The sequence below is a fragment of the Tenrec ecaudatus genome, chromosome 13 (assembly GCF_050624435.1).
Source record: "Tenrec ecaudatus isolate mTenEca1 chromosome 13, mTenEca1.hap1, whole genome shotgun sequence".
Lineage (NCBI taxonomy): Eukaryota > Metazoa > Chordata > Mammalia > Afrosoricida > Tenrecidae > Tenrec > Tenrec ecaudatus.
The window spans coordinates 102,133,156-102,155,825 of record NC_134542.1 but is presented as its reverse complement, the minus strand read 5'-3'; the positions used below and the strand labels follow the sequence as shown (position 1 = coordinate 102,155,825).

At 39.7% G+C, this 22,670-nt stretch overlaps 1 protein-coding gene across 2 annotated transcripts in view; it reads right to left on the bottom strand.

Annotated features, from left to right (window-relative positions):
* Positions 1-22,670, bottom strand: part of CNTNAP5 (contactin associated protein family member 5) — a 1,091,618-nt gene that overhangs the window by 480,220 nt on the left and 588,728 nt on the right. For both annotated transcript variants that reach the window (XM_075529285.1, XM_075529286.1), the window contains exon 8: positions 15,908-16,172. In XM_075529285.1, coding sequence (XP_075385400.1) covers positions 15,908-16,172 — 265 coding nt within the window. The remainder of the gene's footprint in view (positions 1-15,907; positions 16,173-22,670) is intronic.

Below are 22,670 nucleotides of genomic sequence, written 5' to 3'. Positions count from 1 at the left end.
CTATTGGCCAGTGACTCCATCATTGTACCAGGAGCAGGCTGTTTTGACTACTGTGACTCGGTCGTCGGTTGTGGGAGTGGGTAGTGGAAGACCGCCTACTTTGTTCATCTCTTTGAGCCTCGTCATTTTCCTGAGCCTGTTCTTATTCATATAAAGTTGGTAATTAGTTTATTTTTTCTTTCAGTAATGAAGTTGAGATTCGGGTCAGGATTTTGTTGTTGTATTTGTAGATTGCTTTAAGTAACATTGACATTTTCAAAATATTATGTCTTCTTATTCATGAACATGGGAAATTTTTCCATTTGTCTGTTTTAGTTTTTGGGGACAATGTTCTGCAGATTTATTTGTATAGTTCTTTTGTTTCTTTGGTTAAGTTTATTCCTAGGTTATTCCTCTTTTGTTACTATTGTAAATGGTACTGTTTTCTGGATGACTTTTTTAGAATGATCTTTGCTGGCATATAGGAATCTGATTGATTTGTGCTCGTTAATCTACTTTCCTACCACTTTACTAACTCCCTCAATTGTTTCCAACAGTCTTCATGTGGAGTCCTTGGACTTCTTGCTATAGAAAATCTTAAGACCTGTGTGTAGTGAGAACCTCACTTCCTCTTTGTGAAAGTGCATTCTCTTGATTTCTTTTGGTTGTGCAACGGTTCTTGCTAAGACTTCCAGAATAATGTTGAGTAAAAGTGTTGATAAGGGGCACCTTTATCTTTTTTCCATTCTCAGGGAAAATGTTTTCACTTTTCCCCCATGGATTGTGATTTTGGAGACTTCCTCCCCACATCTGTCCTTGTCATATATGGCCTTTGTTATGTTGAAGAATTCCCTTCTATCCCTATTTTACTGAGTGGAGTTTATTTTTTTCCTGAGGATCTACCTGTCTTTCCTTGAGAGTGTATGTTGATGTTTCCCACTATTATTGTTTATTTCTGTTTTCAAATCTGTGAGAATTTGATTGATCTATTTTGAGGGGCTTTAATTGGGGGCCTGCATGTTTATTAGGATTACATGTTCCTGGTGTGTTTTTCCTTTAATCATTACGCTGTGCTCAGTATTGTCTCTCACTGTGTAGTTCATTTTGAAGTTTATTTCATTAGGGCTAAATGTATCCATTCCTGTCTTTTTATGGTTGCCATTTGTTTGGTAGACTTTTTTCCTGTCCTTTAATTTTTAGTCTATTTTTTGTCTTTGAGAGTTAAGTGCATCTCTTACAGGCTCCATATCTTGTTTTCTTTTTTGTTGTTGTTCCTTTTTATTTATTTTTTTATTAAAAATCATTTTATTGGGTGCTCGTGCAACTTTTTATCATAATCCATACATTCATCAATTTTGTGAAGCCCATTGGTACATTTGTTGCCATAATCATTTTCTTTCTTTCTTTTTTTGTTTGTTATACTTTTATTGGGGGTTTTTACATCTCTCTCTTATCACAATCCATACATTTCTCCAATGTGTCAAGCACATTTACACATATGCTGCCATCGTCATTTTCAAAGCATTCTCTTTCTACTTGAGCCCCTGATATCAGCTCCCCATTCTTCCACCTCCTTCCCTCCCTTTCCCACCCTTGCTCACACACCCTTGATAAGTTATAGATTATTTTTCCCATCATCATTCTCAACAAGTTTGCTATCTACTTGAGCCCTTGGTATCACCTTCTCATATCTCCTCTCGCTATCCACCCCACCTCCCTCATGAACCCTTGATAATTTATAAATTATTATTTTGTCATGTCTTACACTGTCAGACATCTCCCTTCAACCGCTTTTCTGTTGTCTGCCCCCCAGGGAAGGGGGTATATGTAGATCCTTGTAATTGGTTCCCCTTTTCTACCCCATCTTCCCCTTCCTCTCCTGGTATTGCTACTCTAATTATTGGTCCTGAGGAGTTTCTCTGTTTTAGATTCCATGTGTTTCCAGTTCTTATCTGTACCAGTGTACATCCTCTGGTCTAGCCACATTTGTAAAGCAAAATTGGGATCATGATAGTGTGGGTGGAGGAAGCATTAGAGAACTAGAGGAAAGTTGTATATTTCCTCCTTGCTACACTGCACCCTGACTGGCTCATGTCCTCCCCACAACCCTTCTGTAAGGGGATGTCAAGTTGCCTACAGATGGGCCATGGCTTGTTTTCTAATCCAGTCTGCTACTCACAGTACTTTGAATAGAGCTTTTAATCCATTGAGATTCAGTGTCATTATTGACAAATTCAGATCTGTTGATGTCATATTGCTTCTTGTACTTTGTTCTTCCTTTATTTTTGTGTGTGTGTTTTTATTGTTTTCTTTGTTCCACTTCAATTTCTGTGTTGATTTGAGTATTGTTTTCATTGTATAGCTTTCTGGGTGACTTGTGCTATGTGATGTTGAAACCTGTGCTGTGTTGGGGAGGGGGAGCATTTTCTCTTTTTTTGGGGGGGGGGTCAAGGTGCCAGAGAAAAGGTAGGAATAAAAAATGGTATCAGAGCTTAAATTGTGAATTTATTTGTAAAAGGCTAAGGAGGACAATATAAACCCCAAATTCATTTTCAGGATCCTTACATGGATTAAGCTCTGGTGGATCCCCTCTGACTAAGGTTGATAACCTTGTTATTGGAGATATAGCAGTGTAAACTTGATTATGGAAGATTTAATTAGGTTAAAATGTAATACCTAATCATTTGAGCTCCGTTTTAACTTATTTTAATTTGTTCCTATTTTTAATCTTTCCAGATATTTTTCTTGATTTAGTTTTTTTCTATGGTTTATTTTGACATTATCGTTGGTTATATATATCGATATGGGAGAGGAGGTTGAAGGAGTGTTGGAAGCTAATGGTGAACAGAGGAAGGGAAATGCTGTAGAATTGTTATAGTGATGATTATACAACATTTTAATAAGTCTGAAATATGGAAGTGTATGATACCTAAATTATATCTCAATAAAGCTATTTTTAAATATAGAAAACAGAAAAAGAAAACCAAAGAAGGCATTTTTTTTCTTTTAGCAAAAATGAAAATTGCCTTAAAAATGGCAACAAGTGTAACTATGTACTGGATCAATCTGCTCATATGGTCTGCTGTACACGTAGGGCCTCCAGAGGCTATCAAGGTAAAGCGCTTGGCGGATTGTGTTGCCTCAGGGGCCAGGACAAATCACTTATATTGGGAAGGAGCACAGCCTACTGAAGCTGCTTTTTCTGCTGGTCACTATTAAAGAGGTGTCTTTCAGTAGGCATTGCTGCTCACCCACTTGAAGAAACTGGGTCTACTCAGATTTAAGTAGACTGCTGCCAAGAAGTATGTGACATCTTTCCTCGTGGAACCTCTCCAGTAGTTGCTGAGTTGCTCTCCCTGTGCTTCTTATCTGGCTGCTGTATTCTCATTTGTTCTCCACCTCACATGCCTCTGATACTGACTGCTCCTGACATATCTTATTTAAAAATAACATATCAGGAAGTAGCCATGAGGATTTCAATAATTTCCTCTTAAAATTTTATAAATCCATAAGGATCTGTCAGTGTAAAGGAAAATCATTGTTATTAATCAATAAGTTCAAAAGGATTTGGCTGTGATAACACATAGGTATGCATCTTTTACAATACACATTTCTTGCTATCACACTTTTTATATATCTATTTCTTAACTTGAAAAATGATTTCAAAGATCGTGCTCATATATCATTGTAGAGATAGCACTGGTAAATTCAGTAGCTAAATTAGAATTGATGCATTTGGATTATGGTGCTGGCATAAAATATTGAAAGTACCATGGCCTGCCAAAAGGCCAAACAAACCTATCTTGGAAGAAGTACATTCAGAATGCATCTTAGAAGCAAGGATGGTGAAACTTCATCTCATCTACTTTGGACATGTTGTCAGGAGCAAGGAATCCCCGAAGAACATCATGCTTAGTCACATGGAGGGGCAGTGACAAAGGAGGAAGGCCTTTTAGCATTTGAAATTGATGCAATGGGTGCAACAATGGGCTGAGAACAAAGAGCAATTGTGGGGATGGCGCAGGACTGGTGGTGCTCTGTTCTGTGATACATAGGGATGCTATGAGTCAGAACCTACTCAAGGACACGTAAAAACAACATTTCATGCCACATCATAAATCTGCAACCACGTCAGGTAAAAGAGAATAACACTGTTGTCCTTGGCATAGCTATCCTTCAGATATTAACACTATAATTTTTAGAGTGTGGGGGGGTAATAGTTCAAAGAACAGACATTGAAAAAGTAATCAGCCATAGCCTTGCGAGCTCACGTTAATCCAACGGCACCCATAAAGAAGGAGACCATAGCGGCGAACCTGTAACAATGCGTGGACGAGCCAAATGGAAGCAGAGGAAAACAGTCATGCACACATGAGAGGAACCCAAGACGGCTTCCCAGATGAAATGTGAGAAACTAAGGGATATTCTGAAAGAATGAGCAAGAGTTCTAGGAGTGGGAACAACCCATTAAAAAAATGCATTGTCATCACCCCCACCCCCACCCAAAGGCATGGAAGGAGAAGCATCAGGTCTCTGTCTGTCTGTCTCTCTCACCAAGAAACCCAAACAACAATGTGTTTTAGACAATAAGAGCAGAGACTGCGGATCTCCCTTGTGTCTTTGAGCAGCCAAACAGCCAACAAACCACCCTGGAGAAGTGCAGCTGCAGACCTTGGCTCTGCTGCTGTGGGCCCATCTGGTGGGAATGCCCTCGATTTGAAGACACTCAGGTGTCTCCAGGCAGATTCTTCTCTGCTGGTCGCCAGCAGTCTCACACATCTGTTTGCGTTGGAGGGACAGAAGCCAAGGGTTTTCCACATGGTGGCCTAGCATCCTCCCTAGGGGACTGGGTCCTGTACACAGGGACTCTGCTAATAAGGGAGAGGCTCCATCAGGTGTGTTTAGGCAATCAGCATTCAACTTCTGTCAGGGGCATCATGGGGACATAGCAGCTGCATCTGTTGACTTTTATTTACATGCTAATTCGTGTATATATATATCTACGTAACATATGGACTGTATTTGTAAAGTTAGCACTATAGACTGCTCAGACCGGAAAGGAGCGTGCAATACACTCAACAGACAAGTTCTCAATAGTCTGAAAGGGCTTGACACCCTCCTAGGCACCGGGTGACAGTGAGGAAGACGGTCCTGGGGCCACAGAGCAGAGGCCCATCTTCTACTCCTTTAACGGGCGGCACTGACTTCAAGAGAAGACTCTGCCCCGTGACTGTCTGTGTTCTAATTCTGAGCCCTGGCTCCTTGCCATCACACTCCCCGTAGCTCTCTGTCTTTCAAGTTATCTCATAATACGGTATTGCTTGATAGCTTCGTTTTCTTTTCTTTTCTGGTCTGCTCTTCCTTCTGGTTTGATCTTTGTTCCACACAGTCCCAAGTCCCTGCAGGGAGAGTTTAGTGAAGTCTTAGATCTCTACAAGGAAGTTAATAGAATTAGCGGTTCTTGTTGCTAACCCGCACAAAAGAATCACTGGGGCGGCTTTAAAAATCACAGCTCCCTGAGGTCTCTGCCAGGTCTATTAAATCAGATTTCGGAGGGTGGTTCCAAGCCTTGGAATTTTAAAAGAACCACGGGGTTCAAATTTTGCAGCCAGATCTGAAAAAGAAGCCGGTGAGGGTTTCCGAAGACGCTAGATAAAACAAGGCTCATTAAGGGGAGCTCAACAAGAGTAGATTTTAAGACATGTGAAATGATGTGCTCACCTCTAAAATTTTTGCTTTCTACCTGATCACACTTTTCCACCTCATGTTGTTAATGAAGCCCAAAACACAGCCATAGAGTGCCAGGATTAGTCACTATGGACACTAATTTAAAGATACAAATTAAGTATCTTATTAATTATTTGCAAATTAGGGAAACTCAAGGAAGTGGTGTTAACAAACCCAGGGACAAGGGAAAAACATGGGACCCCAAATGGTAGAGAAGTGGGAGTGGCAGGCCTGGTGGGAAATGATCAAGGGTAAGGTTGCTTAGAGAAGAGGTATACTCTAGCCCAGGTGGCGATGAAGCATGGTAGTAGGGCAGGAGGAAAGTCAAGGGAGATGGAGGAAAGAGCTAGGAGTCAAAGGGCATTCATGGAGGTCTAGACAAAGACATGTACATGCAAATATATATAGGAGGATGGGGAAATAGATCTATGTGTCTATATTTATAGGTCAAGTATTAAGGTGGCGGAAGGACCTTGGGCCTCTACTCAAACACTCCCTCAATGCATGAATACCTTCTTTTATTAAATTGGAACTCTATGATGCTCACTCTCCCAACACAACGGCTGGAGCCAAAGTAGGTGAACAAGTAAATGTGGTGAAGAAAGCTGATGGTGCCCGGCTATCAAAAGAGATAGTGACTGGGGTCTTAAAGGCTTGAAGATAAACAAGCGGCCATCTAGCTCAGAAGCAACAAAGTCTACATGGAAGAACACACCAGCCTGAGTGAGTGAGTGGTCCCAAAGGGATCAGTTACCAGGCATCAAAGAACAAAAAATCATATCATTGACTGCACACCTCCATGATAGGATCGCTGAAGACAAATGGGTGCATAAGCAAATGTGGTGAAGAAAGCTGATGGTGCCCGGCTATCAAAAGAGATAGTGTCTGGGGTCTTAAAGGCTTGAAGGTGAACAAGCGGCCATCTAGCTCAGAAGCAAATAAGCCCACATGGAAGAAGCACACCGGCCAGTGCGATCACGAGGTGCCCAAGGGACCAGGTATAAGGCATCATGCAAAAAAAAAAAAAAAGATATAAGTGTGTGTTTGTATGTGTATATATGTGTATATGTATATATGTATGTATATATATGTATATATATATATCATATTAAATGAAGGGGGAAGTGCAGAGTGGAGACCCAAGGCCCAAGTGTTGACCAATGGAGATCCCCTCATAGAGGGGTTTAGGAGAGGAGATGGGTTAATTAGGGAGTGAGGTAGTATCGAGGAAGAACACAGCTTTCCCCCGGATCCTGGTTGCTTCCTCCCCCCAACTACCATGATCCGAATTCTACCTTGCAGGGCTGTATAGGACAGAGGCTGTACACTGGTGCATATGAGGGTTGGAGGTACAGGGAATCCAGGGTGGATGATACCTTCAGGACCAAGGGTGTGAGGGACGATGCTGGGAGAGTGGAGGGTGAGTGGGTTGGAAAGGGGGAACTGATTACAAGGATCCACATGTGACCTCTTCCCTGGGAGAGGGACAGCAGAGAAGGGGGGAAGGGAGACTCCGGATAGGGCAAGATATGACAAAACAACGATGTATAAATTACCAAGGGCATATGAGGGAGGGGAGAATGGGGAGGGAGGAGGGGAAAAAAAGGAGGACCTGATGCAAGGGGCTTAAGTGGAGAGCAAATGCCTTGAGAATGATTGGGGCAGGGAATGTATGGATGTGCTTTATACAATTGATGTATGTATATGTATGGATTGTGGTAAGAGTTGTATGAGTCCCTAAGAAAATGTAAAAGAAGAAAAGAGAAAAAAAATGATTAGGGCAAAGACTGTACAGATGTGCTTTATACAATTGATGTATGTATATGTATGAACTGTGAAAAGAATTGTATGAGCCCCAATAAATTGTTAAAATTAAAAAAAAAATTAGGGAAACTCAATTTTATCAGGTTTTTGGTGGTGGTTGCTGTTGTTTTAACCATTACAATTTGAGCTAAATAGTTCATCGAGTATGGACATTTTCAAAGAAACACCTGGAGGAGGAAGGCCTCCAGCTATTAAAAAGTAGATGATGTGGAGCCTTTGGAATGTCTGGGAGCCTGGGCAGTGCAAGAGTTAATATGTTGGGTTGTTACCAGAGGGGCTGGCATTTCACCTAGACCCAAAGATGTCTGGTGATCTACCTCCAAAAAATATCCACTGAAAGATCGCACAAGATCCACTGAGACACTGGAGGCTAGCATGAGTCAGACAACTCAGCAGTAATTGTTTGGAACACTAAACACCTGGATTTGGGAACCAAGGCTTTAAAACTGGGAAGCAGATTCTGGAAATAGTTTGATGATGAAAACTGAAACTTAAGAACATTAGGGAAATACCTAAAAGCTATTTACTATGTCACAGATCAGCAACAAACAAACAAAAATAACCTTGATGCCATCTGTGTGAACCCTTTCCAGGTTACAATATGCCGATAGAATAAAGGAACCATACACCTTCATGTCCCCTTTCTCATCAATTATTTTATGACAACCAACACAAACTCACAGCGATCCCTTGGCACGCAGTTGCTAGGGACAGCTCTGCACCGTCTAGCTTCCTTGTGCTCACCTCAGTGCCTTAGAGACTGATGTTCACGTGGTTCATCAGTCCTTGGACTACTTGTTTCCACACATATTCAATTTTGGAAAGGGTGGAATAAAACTCAAAATCACATAAACTAGATTTCTTTGTAGGGACGAGACTTGCTGAGAAGCCCAGCACTATGGCCATTAGACATTCTTCCAGTCTGGAAATGTGCACACATTCATGACTCAATTGTAAGTCAAATAATAGATCTTTAAAGGGAACAATGACACCTGGGGATAGAAGTACACTCTACAATAACCAATCAGTTGAGATGAAGAAATGAGCATTTACCCAAGGATGAAATTCACAAGCTTCAGAAAAGTAGGAGGAATAAAAAGTTGGGGGTTTAGTTGAGTGATATTACACTGCGGTGATTGCAGCAATTACATGATAAAATTGTCAATGAATTGTTGAATAGAAATTGATCTGCTCTGTAAACTTTCATCTAATCCACAATAACAGTTACAAAAAAATCCAAGAATGCATCTTGACAAGTGAATTTTTTGCTACAATAGAGTATATATTATGATTCCAATTTCAATAAAAGCTAATACAAAGTGAAAATACTGAAATATAGTAATAACTGTTGACTTCAAATGGTTGACTTCAAATTGTTTCTAAATTATCTTATATATAATGCTGTGATATCAGCATTTCTAAGGATCCCCAGTGGTGTAGTGGCACTATGTATTGGGCCACTAACTCCAAGATGGGCAGTTCAGAGTTACCAGCGGATCCATAGGAGGGAGACAGGTCTTCCTACTCCCATAAACTGTTACAGTCTCAGAAACTCACAGGGGAAGTGCTACCCTGTCCTGTAGGGTCACTATGAATTGGGTCACTATGAATTGGCAGTGAGAAAACACATAAACTTTATATTTTAAAAAATAAACTAGCAAAACTATTGAAGTTGGGATAGATGTGTCATCTTCATATGCCTCTATGGCTTAAAGCATTCCTCCACTTAGCATTGAAGCCAGGACAATAGTATAAGGGCACCTTGCAGAGGAGGTTAAAAGCCTGATAGGGATGAAATCAAGACTTAAAACATTTTCTGGGTGAAGGGGGAAAAGAGAGAGAGAGAGGGAAAGTTTTCATGTTTGTAAGCAAGGTTACAAATAAACTGTTGAAACACAGTCGAATTGTAACAAAAGTTAATAATATGAGGGGACATCAAAAAAATTACTGGAGAAAGTCAATTATCTTTCAAGTTTATTTTTTCCCCACAAGTAAACTACCAGTACTGAATACCTACAATGTGCCAAGCATTTTAAGTATATAAGAGCTAATTCTCACAATAGCCTGAAGGCCAAGTCTATTGCCCTTATGTTAGCCGATGGTGACGTTCAACATCCGAGGGTTGTACAGTAGCGTTGGGCTTCTAAGAGGTAGCGGCAGAATCCAGGGCAGGTGTCAGGGAGGCCGAGTTGTTTCTTCTGCTCAGACCTCCTCCAAAGGCAGCTTTCCCTGCTCCCAGATCATGTGTGGGGTGGCAAGTCCCTCTGAAAAGTGCTGTTTTATGTCACTGCATTCAGTGTTGGTTTGACTTGATTATTACACTTTATAAGAACTTTATTGCGATAACATCCATATATCACACAATCCATCTAACATATAAAAATGAGTGATTTTTATTGTATGCAACCATCACCACAAGCAATAATATGAGATTTTTATCACCTCAAAAAGAAATCCCATGTCCTTTTGCTTGCGTTTTATCTAATCCACTTAAAATTTCTCAGCCCACTAACTTCACTCGCCCTAGGTAACCATGAAACTAGTTTCTGTTTCTATGGATTTTCCTAATCTGAGCCTGCAATATATAGAGCGCAACACAATATGTGGTCTTCTGTGAATATTCAATCACTCATAACAGTGTTTGCACTGCTCTTCCATGTCATACTATATATCAGAATTTTATTTATTTTTATTGCTAACGCGTATGTTACTGTTAGCTGCCGTCCACAGTGACCCTGCCTCACAGTGACCCTACGTACAGCAGAACCAAACACAACCTGGTCCTGTCATCTTTACAACTGTCCCTTCATTGGCACCCATTGTCTCAGGCACTAGGCCAGTCCATCTTGGGGAGGGTCTTCGGTTTTACACTGCCCCTCTGCATGTCCTTCTCCAAGGACTGGTCTCTCTTGACATGTCCAAAGTCCATGAGGCATAATTTCAATGTATCGATTCTTTATCAGTCTTCTTTATTCAATGTCCAACTTTCACTTGACTGTGAAGTGATTGAAACTAGGGCTTAGTACAGCTCATTTAGTCTGCAAAGTAACCTTGCTTTTCAGCACTTGAAAGCAGTCTTGTCAGCATATTACCTATGCAATGTGTTAACTGATCTCTTGACTGCTGCTTCCACAAGCATTGACCCAATCCTTGACAACCTCAATCTTTGCTCCATTTGTCATGATGTTACCTATTGGTCCAGTTGTAAGGATTTTGGTTTTTTTATGCTGAGTTTTAATCCATAATAAAGGCTGTCTTCCTTAACCTTCATCAGTAAGTTCATCAAGTCATCCCCACTCTCAATAATCAGGGTTGCATCATCGGACTATTGTAGGTTGTTACTAAGTCTTCTTCCATTGCTGATACCACATTCTTCTTCATGTAATCCAGCTTCTCTGATACTTTCCTCAGCATACAGACTGAGTAAGTATGAGGAAATAATACAGTCATGACAAACACCTTTCTTGATTTTAAACCATGCATTCTCTTCTTCTGTTCACACAACTGCCTCGTAAGCTATGTACAAATTCTGCATGAGCACAATCAAGTGTTCTGGAGTCACCATATTTTTCTAGATTATCCCGAATATGATTTCTCTAGATTATCCCTAATATGATATGATTCACATAGTGGAATTTGGTGGCATAGTCAATAAAATACAATATCTTTCTGGTATTCTCTGCTTTCAGCTAAGATCTATTTGACATCAGCAATGATATCCCTTGTTCCAAGTCCTCTTCTAAATCCAGTCTGAACCTCTGGCAGCTCCCTGTACTGCTGCAATCATTGTTGAATTATCTTCAGAAAAATTTTATTTGCATGCTATCAGTGATATTGTTCTATAATTTGAGCATTCTGTTGATATATACTTTTTTCGAATGTGATAAATAAATAAATATGGGCATCTTCCAGTCAGTTGGCCAGATTTCCAAACTACATGTGTTAGACCAGCGAATACTTCCAGCACTTCATCAGCTTGTTGAAACATTTGCATTGGTATTCGAACTTGGGACCTTGTTTTTGTTCCCTGCTTTTAGTGCAGTTTGAACTTCTTCCTTTATTACCAATGGTTCTTGCTCCTATGCTGCCTCCTGAGCAGGATACATGCCCATCAGTTCTTGTGATACAGCACAGCTGCGTTTCCTTTCCATCTTCTTTTGATGGGTCCCGCACCATCCAGCATTTTGCCCATCGAATCTTTCAATATTGCAGCTCAAGGTTTAAATTTATGTTTGAGTCCTTTCCTTCTAAGATATGCCGAGCATGTTGTTCCTGTTGGGTTTTCTGAGTCCGGATCTTTTCACATTTAGTTGTAACGTTTGACTTTGTCTTCATGAGCTGCGCTTTGAGATTTTCCATTCAGGACGTCATCCTTTCCTTCATTTGCTTCGCTTCTCTATGCTTAGGACTAAGCTTCATAATCTCTCTGACATTCACTCTGATCTTTTATTTCTCTCTCTCTCTTTCTAATGCCCTTTGCTCTCTTCATGAACAGCTTTCTTCACGACCTCTCACAGCTCATCGGGTTTTCTGTTATTAGTGTTCATTGAGTCAAATCTTTGCTTGAAAGTCTCAAAATTCTGGTGGGATAGACTCAAGGCTGTGTTTTGACTCGTGTATTTAATTTCAATTTCTTCAGCTTTAACTCAAACTTACATATGAGATATCGGTGGTCTGCTTCCCAGTTAGCACCTGTCTGGTTTCAGCTGCATATATTCAGCTTCTTCAGTGCCTCTTCCCACAGGGGGACTCAGTTTGATTTCTGTGTATTCCACTTGGAGAAGCCCATGTGTATAGGCATCTTCTGTCTTGTTGAAAAGGGTATTTGCTATGAACAAGTCATTGGTGTTGGAAAAGTTGGTTATGCGATCTCCAGCTTTGTTTTTATCAAGTCCATACTTTACAACTGCTGTTCCTTCTTCTTTATTTCCAACTTTTGCACTCTGATCACCAATAATTAACAAGGTATCAATTGTATGTTTTATCAATATCTGACTAAAATACTTGGTAGGATTCTTCAGTTTCTTTATCACTAGCTTTTGTGGCTGGTACTGCAAATTTGAAAAATAGTTCTGTTGATTGAATTTCCTTGAAAGCTGATAGATATCATCCAGTGACAGACAGTGTTGTATGTCATGATTGCTTCATGATGTCCTTTAAGACAATGAATGCGTTACTCCTGTCATAGTAAATCCAATTCAAAATGGCCAATAACAGTTACTCAGACCTAGGATGTCAATCTTTATCCATTCCATTTCATTTTTGACCACTTCCAATTTTTCTAGATTCATACTTAGCACATTCCAAGTTGAGATAATTAGCATGTGGTTGCACCTGTTTTTCTCTACCTTGTGTCAAGCCCACTCAGCAAATGAACATTCCGAAGACCCCACTGCCATCGCATTTACTCAATACACATAAAGAGAAGATATGCCTTTGAACCTGTTTGCCTACCCCCACTTCTGCCCAAGCCCTGCTATCCTCCTCGAGGGTCAAGGAGTTTTGTTCATTGATCGACAGCTCAGACTCTCCCATTGTCTGATCAGATTTCGATGATGTAGTCATATCCATTGTTATTTAACTCAATTTTCTCTAACAAAACTCAGAATGCAGTGGGAAAAGACAAACATTTATATTAAATGAAAATGCAATGTAATGAATCATGAAGGATGTTAGGCCAGGGTCCAAAAAGGTGGCACTTTGATTCAGGCTGTGGAATTAAGGCAGCTTCTCAAAGGATTCAGGGACATAGCATCCTGAGTCCTTCTCTAGCACAATGCCAGCATGAGTATTTGTCAAGTAACTGAACACACTGCTTCTTCAAGGACTGGGAGACATTGATTGCAATGACAGAGGAAGAAAAAGTGAGAAAATTCCACTGTTTCAGGTTAAGTAAACAAGTGGAAGAGCCAAAATTTTGATATGTTGAAATGAGTTCATTTATGTGTTTTGGTTCTTTGCGAAAATCCATAGGTGTTATTTACCTCCTAACCCCTGAAGAATTTCCTTGTCCATGGCTTTCTACATCAGAGATTTTGCTACTTTTCCCCCATTTATTTTCCCCCAATTTCTAGGTAAACTGTAAACACCTATATGGTTTCATTTTTTTGTCTGGCCCTGATCTGCAGCTTGTTCTGTGATTGATAAATACCTTGTAAGACTTGGTCAATATACTGTTCAAATAAAATGACCATCTAAGGTTTGAAAATTGAGGTGATGCTGGTTTGGTCCTAATAGCAACCCTACCGAATAATGTCACATGTTCCCAGGTTTCCACAGTTACGGTCTGTACGGAAGCATCCTGCTTTTTCCCAACAAAGTGGCTGATGGATTCCAAGCAACAGCCTTTCAGTCACCAGCCAAATGCTTACTCACTGCACCACGAGGCTTCCTTCTAAAGTGTTTTTTCACTGTACAAATGAAGCGACTATGCTGCCCCTCGAGGAGGGATCCGTTTTAGGTCTTGCTTAGAGGGCCTTGTTTTCAAAGTGACAAGGTATGTGCTTGTGACGCTGCCAACCATTCAGTGTCAGAAAGGGAAAGAGAAGCAAGAAGCGGGGAATCAGCAGAGAGGGAGGAAGTGAGAAGCCTTCTAAAAGCGTAATAACGCTGAGGCCTGTAACAGAGGTATTGCAGAAGTTCAGCAGCACAGCTGGTAACAAAAGGCCCAGAAGAGGCCCTGAGGCAGCGGTGGTGGTATCAGTAGATACTTGCTGCTAAGAATGAAGCTAATCTTCTTCAGTCTGCCACAGTGCTTATGAGCTGGCCCAGTTAGCTGTGGAGAGTGTGAAGGAAGAGAGGGTTAAGTGGGTGAGAGGGGGAATTCATGGCCAAAGGAGGCCCGGTCCGGTGTGACTGAGTGGATCTCTGTCATGAGGGGGCTGAGAGAAGGCCTACACTGCTGAGAAGGGGTGCACACACAAAGAAGGGATCATGTGTTCCCGAGGCAGACACCGCCTGAGAGAGGTGCTGTATTGAACAAGAGAGGGATGTACTTTCTGCTTTGGGGGAGCCATGTAGGCTGTGCCTATATGCTTTCTAGTCCCAACCCTGGTTTGTACCCTGTAACTTATTAAATAAATCACTTAAATATAAGTGCAGTTCATGAGTTCTGTGTAGCTATTGCAAAAAAAGTTGTCAAATCCAACCGAGAAGTAAAGATCGCCATTGGGAGGAGGGTTGGTGCAGATTGTTACAAAGGCTGCACCGCAGATGTAGGCACGTCAGACTTCCAATGCATAGGAGCCAGCTCGGAGTTGATCCTGTTTCTTCTCCCTAAGGAATCTAGGCATGCCTACCACCACTACTACTGTCGTACACACAACGGATTCTCAGGTAGGGTTTTAATTTCTATCCACCCTCTGCATCATGATGCTCAGTTCTCCAACTTGAGTTATCTGAGGGCCAGTTTTGACAGTTTTATTGTGCTCGTGTGCCATCTGTACTGAGAATTAATGCATGGTTTACAACGTATTAAACCATATTTTAAACTATCTAAATTTCACTAAGGAGCCCCAGTCTCATAAAGATTACAGACAAAAGAGGTCCGAGGTACAGTTCTATGCCATCACGGTGGTCTCTATGGTTTGGAATCCACTCAATGACAGCCTCAAAGAACAACCTGTGACTTGAAATAAACTGCGGGGGTGATCAAGAGTTCCAGCCAAGGCTGTCCTTGAAAAGTATACACTTTGAAGTCAAACACATTCCATAGAAATCTCAGCCCTTTGTGGATGTGGTTTTAACCTCGCCTTCCTCTCATGTATTCCTTCTACAATAGAAAATACTACATCGTTTGGATGAGTCCGATGGAAACTGCATGAGATCACGAGTCTCTGTCATTGTTGACGAGGGTCTAGGAGAGTCACTGTATCAGTGGTCTGTATGACGTTACATAGCACTGGGTTGGAATTCTTGCTCTCATGTGGAGGCATTATGAAAGCAAGTGATCTGCCGCAGGTTTCATGGTTAATTCTGAAAGCACTGCCATTTAAAAACAAACAAACAAACAAAAAACAACCACTTTCATCAAGTCTACTTGTAATCAAGTGACCTGGTTGGGTCATGATTCCTGTTAGGTTGCTAACCACGAGGTCAATAGTTTGAAACTGTCAGGTGCTCCAAAGAAGAAAGATGAGGCTCTAAAACAGTTAAAATGAGGAAACCCATAGGGGAATTTCTACCCTGCCTCATGACCTCACTGTCATTGTATTGAATAAGGAAACAAACCGTGTCTTCTCCACACTTGGGGTAAACACATGAATACCGGCCCGTAGTGTTTCCCTCAGAACTGAATTCTGGATGTTTAGATTAGACCCTCAATTGATGTTGACTTGTTTGAACAACAAATGCATTGAACAGGTTTGAGAAATTGTACCTGTGAGGATTTCAGCTGCATGTCCTGCCATTTTCTGAATCACCAGTCTCAGGACTCCACCCTCCAGGACCAACAGCAGCGTCCCCGAGCCCTCAGACAGCTCTGTGAACAAAAGCAGAGCATCCTGGCTCCATGTTCGGAACTGGAAGCTCACTGAGAGCCCGTCGATGTGAGGGGTGCCGGGCAGCAGCAAATAACTGCTTCTGGAGCTGAGAAATGTGATGGGAACAATCTGTGGTTCAGAGCAGGAAAAAGTGACATTGCCCTGGAAAACAGTAAAAATTAAACAGTTACTCGTTATTTCTATTATTATTATTATTATTTTGCAACTTCATGGCTGATAGAAACTATTGCTGGGAGAGATCTGAATATCGAGGATAAGACATTTAAGAAAAACCTCTCAGAGGCATCTGAAAGTCTGTCTTCTATGCCCGTTTTAACGATTACAATGCTATCTGTAAAGGGCCCCCCTGAGACCCCAGGCAGGAAGGTGGAAGGGAAACATCAGCATTTTCTAGTTATAAAAGTAATTACATTCATTCAGAAAATACATGTTGCAAGTCGATTATGTGCCATGAGGTCAATTCAGTGCCAATGACTGAGGGACCTCCCCCAGAAATAAACAGGAAGAGACTTGGTTGTCGTGGGGCGAGTGCTGGAGAAGAGAACCATCTCCCAGGGGGGTTGGCAGAAGAAACAGCAAAGCATCCTTAAGGGTATCAGCAAAAGCTTCACAAGTAAGGTGCTCTGTGGGTGGAAAATGCAGGATTTGATGGGTATAGGTGAGAGGAAAGATAATGGAGTTGGCGAACTGACGAGCAATAAGCATATATAAAAACTCAGAGAAATTGGTGAAATCGTATGCCTGGGAGATGGCAGGCATCTCATCCCTTGTAAGCATAAAGTAGGGATAGGAGGGCCAAGACCTGGAAGCATATGAAATAAGAAACAAGTGGAATCAAGACAGAAGTGAGAAGACCATACTATGCCTTTCCTGGCTTACTATAGTGTGCGTAGAATAGAACCAGGAAGAAGCATTAAGAAGGGTATTTTGAGAATAAGTGAATGAAAAACTGGTCCAGTGTATCTGATAATGACTATGTTTTTACATCAGGAACTTACAGGTTAATAAAGAAATGTACACATGTGCCCAATGGAGTCTCACTAGGGGTCTCTGTATAAATGAGTAAGGAGAAAGCCAGGGATACCTTGCCTATGAAATGCAAATGTATTATTTTAGGAAGCTCTATTTGGAATTTACACTATAACCACACGGCTGGGCACTTGGTATTTCCCACTCTTTGCTTTTGTTCCTTCAGAAATAATAATTTTCACAACAATGTAGTTAGTTCATTCAATGAAGGATAACACATCACTCACATCAAAATAGCTATAGACACATCACATTTCCTGCAAATATTACTTTTTAATGTCACTTGCTGATTATTTTACACGATGTAGATGGTTTATTCACCTCCCACTTAGGCAACATGAAAAAAAAGTTCCATCTGGGGAATATCCTACTTTGAATTGTTGAATGCAAAACTCCACTGAGATGATGACCACATACTATCCCTAGGATGGCTCTCAGTCCTGGAATAGGTAAATGGATCAACTTCCAAACCCCCCTTGCCTCTGAAAACATCCCTACACAAAGTATCCATGTTCATTTCCAAAACTCTTGCATTCCAGAAAGCAACCCAGTCTTTGACTTTCTTGAATTTCTGCCAGCTATGCATTAGTAACTGTTCACTTATGAATAATGCTGTTTCAAGCATATGTTTGCAAAAAGTATTTGTTTGAGGGGTATATGTGTTCTTGTCTCCTCAGAGTGGGTCCCCCAAAGTAATGTGTCCAATACTCAACAAGAAGCCACTTGATATCCAACATGAAATCACTCTAGCCACAGTTTATGGTTTCCAAACAAGATAAACAACATTTTGGATTTTTAGAGAATTATATGTTTCCTTGGCATAAAAGTACTTTATTTGAGACTCAAATATAAGCAGTGACTTCTTTGTTATAGGAGCTATCTATATCTACCTCCTCTTATTCAGGAAAGTTAGTCTTGTCTTTATGTCTCAGCTTTACTGAGAGAAAGGCTATGCATTCAAAAAGAAGAGGGGGCGAGGGCCACAGGAAAGAAACTTGAAAATTGAAAAATAATATCTCACTGTATTTTTAGTGATGATTTATATGAATTTGTGAAACCCCTTATACTTTACAAAGCACTTCGATGTCTGTCATCTTGAAACAGATTCAAATAATGATCCATCTACTTACCAGCCATGTGATGTTAGGTGAGTCACTTTGACTCTCTTCCCTGGTAAAATAGCAAGGCGAGCAATAGCTGTTGTCTATGTTGCCATGGAGACAATTCTAACTCACAATAAGTTGTGTGTTAAAGCTGTGTTCCACAGGGTTTACAATGACTGATTGTTTTGGTCCTATGATTGGCAAGCCTTTCTTCTGAGGGACCTTCAGTGTTTTCAAAAAGCCAATCTTTCAGTTAGTTGCTAAGTATTTATTTGTCTTTACAATCTAGAGATGCCAGGAGTTTGGGTTTCTTTTTATAAAACAAAGTTGTTGTACTGGAGGATCATACCGGTCTCTGGATATCTTTATCTATCTATCCAATCTGTTAGGCATACATCTATTTGGATCATTTCTATTGTTGGCATTAGAAGTACAGTCATCTATTTATATTCAAAAACATTTTGCTTATGAGTCAGAGCATAAATAAGCTCAGACTTCTTCCCTACTAATTCCTGCTGAACTACAGAAAATAGCAAGTGATGAGATCATCCCCTACAAAAATACAAATCTCATATTAAAAATTTTTAAATACATATTTAAAGCCAACCTTAGTAAAAGGTAACAATAACATGTTGCATGAATATTCTTCTATCACCCCCATGAGAAAAGAATATTGTTTGTGTTTAAAATAAAACGTTTTCCCATTAAGAATGTTAGGTCATTTCTGAACTGTCCTAGGAATTGCAAAAGCTGAAACTTAAATAGGTGAAATGGGAGGAAGTATAAGGGGCTGTGCTAGAAATTTTGTCAAGAACACCAGCGGACAGGGAGCTGGAAGTCACACAGTGAGAGGGCAAGAGTCTGCCTGCCAAGCATATCCCATACATTCTGTCGTAAAATCTGAAGTTTTGCCAAATGCAGATTAAATCCAATAAAGCCCATTCAACTAAAAGTTCCTAGCCCATGGTAGAACAGCTCATAGAAAAGGACACCTTGCAGTAATGATAGAATTTCCATGGTCTGTTGATGGATCAGGTGTACGATGGTTCAGGGGTTTGTCATGTGACTGCGCAATGGACCAGATGGACTCAGCCAAGGAGGGTTTAAGATTCATCCGGAGTGACTACCTCCAGATGCTTCTCTGCCAACAGAAACAATGAGTGAAACCCCATGCATCAGAATGAAATGTATCAAGCAGTGAGCTAATAGGCCAGTCGACCATTTGACTGCTTGTTAACTCTCTGTGCATCTGGGATCAACAGTCAGTGTCCATGGAAACCGAAGTCAAAAACTCAAATGACATAATGTATTGAACTGAAGACCATCAGACACACTTTCTCATATAAGTGACATGTCGTTTTTTAAAAGTTTTAAAGAGATCTCACATGATCTTTGCCCAATTTTTTAAGACAAGAAAAAGGACAAATAGGATGAACTTTGTCTGTTTTATTGTTAAAAAGGAATAATTGAACAAATATGATGCAAACTATCTTTAAATTATTTTAAAATAAACATGTCACTTGGATAAATATAAAATGTGCCTAAATCTATGGTCTCTTCAGTTGCCATATATATATGCTGACAACAAAAAGGATGATAGAAAATGGACAAAATATAAATATGCCTGTAGGAATTGGGTAGAATAAATAGAGTTAAGAAGTAGAGGCTGAGATGAATTTACTAAAAACAGCTATCACTGGGGGTAGAATTTGGCCAACTTTTCATTTTCATAAATGGAAATTTATCAATAAATTATTTAAAATGAGGATATATGTTTTACAATAAACATTTCAGTTGAATAGTTTTCCATGTAAGTTCTCACTTTCTTGGACAGTTTCCATGGCAACAGTGTCCCATATCACCGCTATAGTTGGTGCTACTGCTTGCACCAGTACTATCGTACCTTCACGTGTTTTAGTTAATTTATCCTTCCTTGTTTTTATTTCCTCCTTTTTTCTTCATCTTTTTACGTCTCCCCTCTTCCCTCACCCAGTCCCCATGCCCAATTTCTTTTCATTTATTTTGTCTCTCTACCCTCTCCCCATTTTATCTTTCCTAAATGGCATTGTGGTCATGCATTCAGCTGCAATCAGTATGGATGGAAGTCTAAAACCACCAGCAGCTCCACAGGAGAGAGACTGGCTTGCTACTTCCATAAAGAGCTACAGTCTCAGAAATCCACAGAGGGTCTCCACGAGTCAGCATTGACTTGATGGCAGTGTGTTTGGGGTTTGGTTCATTAGTCAAGAACCAGGGATGCTATCCAGCCATACCCACCATGCCCACAACCCCACCTACTGAATAGTACTTTCACCTGCTCCAGCACTACTGGACTGATGTCAGACTATTGCCCACTCCTGAATAGCTTGCTCTAGGCTACTTCAAGATCACTGCCTGAGACTCAAGCCCCACATCCAACTCTGCCCCAATAGTCAGTTCACTAAGACAGGGGGTGAGAACTCTAATGCTATCAAACTGGAGCCCAGACTAACAACACATTTACCCTGTTTATCTATCTATCTATCTATCTATCTATCTATCTATCTATCTATCTATCTATCCATCCATCCATCTATCTATCAACCAATCATCTATCTATCTACCCATCTATCTCACTACAATGTCTTAGAGACAACTAAACTCAAACAACCAAACTCACTTCCATTGAGTCGATGCCAACTCATAGTGACCCTAATGGTGAGGATAGTACTGCCACTGTCAGTTTCTGAAACTCTGGTTATGGGAGTAGAAAGCCTCATCTTTCTCCACTGGGGAAGTTGGTGGTTTTGAACTGCCAGTCTTGTAGTTAGCATATAATCACTATGCCACTAGGGCTCATGCTTAGAGATAACAGATAAGGTCAAATCAGTTCAGATAAGATAAGATAACCAGATAAGTTCTGATAAGGAATAGGAGGACAAGATAAACCCCACAAAAGTGAGCAAATAAAGAGCTAGGAAACATTCAGGAAACTGAAATGTTATTGGAATTACCTGGGAAGGAATTTAAAAGAACTTTATTATGGTGTCTTTAATATAAAGTACTTTCGTTGTAACAAAATTTTTAAAAATCACAGAAAAATCGAGTAAAACACAGGCATTTACTAGAATCCCAAACCATATAACACAAATTGAGAAAATAGAGAATTACAAACCATACAGAAATATCTAATAGAAATTCAGAATATTGATACTAAAATTTCAGAACTAGATAATGCATTGAACGTGCAAGGAGTAACATGTAATCAACAGAATACGGAATTTCTATAATTGAAGATAAATCTCTTAACAGGATTCTCTTAGAGGAATAATCAGAAAAAGGAATAAAATAATAATAATAAAAGGCCAATTACTATGTGGGACATTATCCAGAGCAACAATCCTATTCAATCCAAATTCAGAACAGGAATATTCCCAAAAGAGTTCTGGGATGTCTGTCAAAGATTTACTGGGGGAAAGAAAATTGTGTTAATATCATGGAAGACAAGAAGATAAATATTCAACAAGCCTCAAATAGGATATGCTTATAAGAAAATCATGCAGATGTATCATAATTAAACTTTTTAAAACCAAAACAAACAAACCATTGTGAAATCAGCTTGGGTGAAGTGAAAAATTACCTATATTGGAGGATCAATAAGACTTACTTGTGATTTTTCAGAAGAAATCATGCAAGCAAAAATGTATGAGATAACATATAAAAAGTCCTGGGGAAAAAAAGAACCAAAAGGCTCATCAAAAATTATATATACAACAAAATTATTCTGCAAATGCTATGATAATATTAGGGGGTTTACAGATGAGCAAATCTTAAGGAAGTTTGTAAAAACAAACAAGCAAACAAAATAATGGACCAACATTACAAAAAATGCTAAAAGGAATCCTTTGAACATAAAACTAATGAAAGCAGACTGCAAGCAGAAATTGAAGTGGATGGCAACATCCACTAGGAATCAACTCAGATATACAAGTATCATAAACAAAATAAATCAACAACAAGACTGACTACAGGGAACCAGGAAAGCAATTTATAAAAGATTAGAACTGCTAAGTTAAGATTTATGAATAATTGTTATCGTTACAGAGTGAGAGGAAGTCAAAGTGAGAGAAAGTTAAAGTTATATAAAGATAGAATGGATGGTTTTGTATTTCAGAAGATATTGTAAAATAGAGTGCAATATAAAAGAATATAAATAAACCATCTTACCAAAATGAAAAGGAATAAAATTATAAAGATTCAGTAAACACTAAAACAACAGCATTGAAGGATATAATCAGAAAATATGTAAACAAAATGAGCTCAGCACAGAAAAAATATCAAAAACACCATCAATCAACAGTACCATGAAAATAGTAAAATAGCAGCAGAAAATTCATCTATGCCATTAAATACACTGAATATACATAGATTAAATAAGAGTGTGCAGAGTAGAATGAGTCAATAAATATAATCCATCAATGTGCTTTAGATATACTTTAGACATGCTTTAGACATAAAGATAAGATAA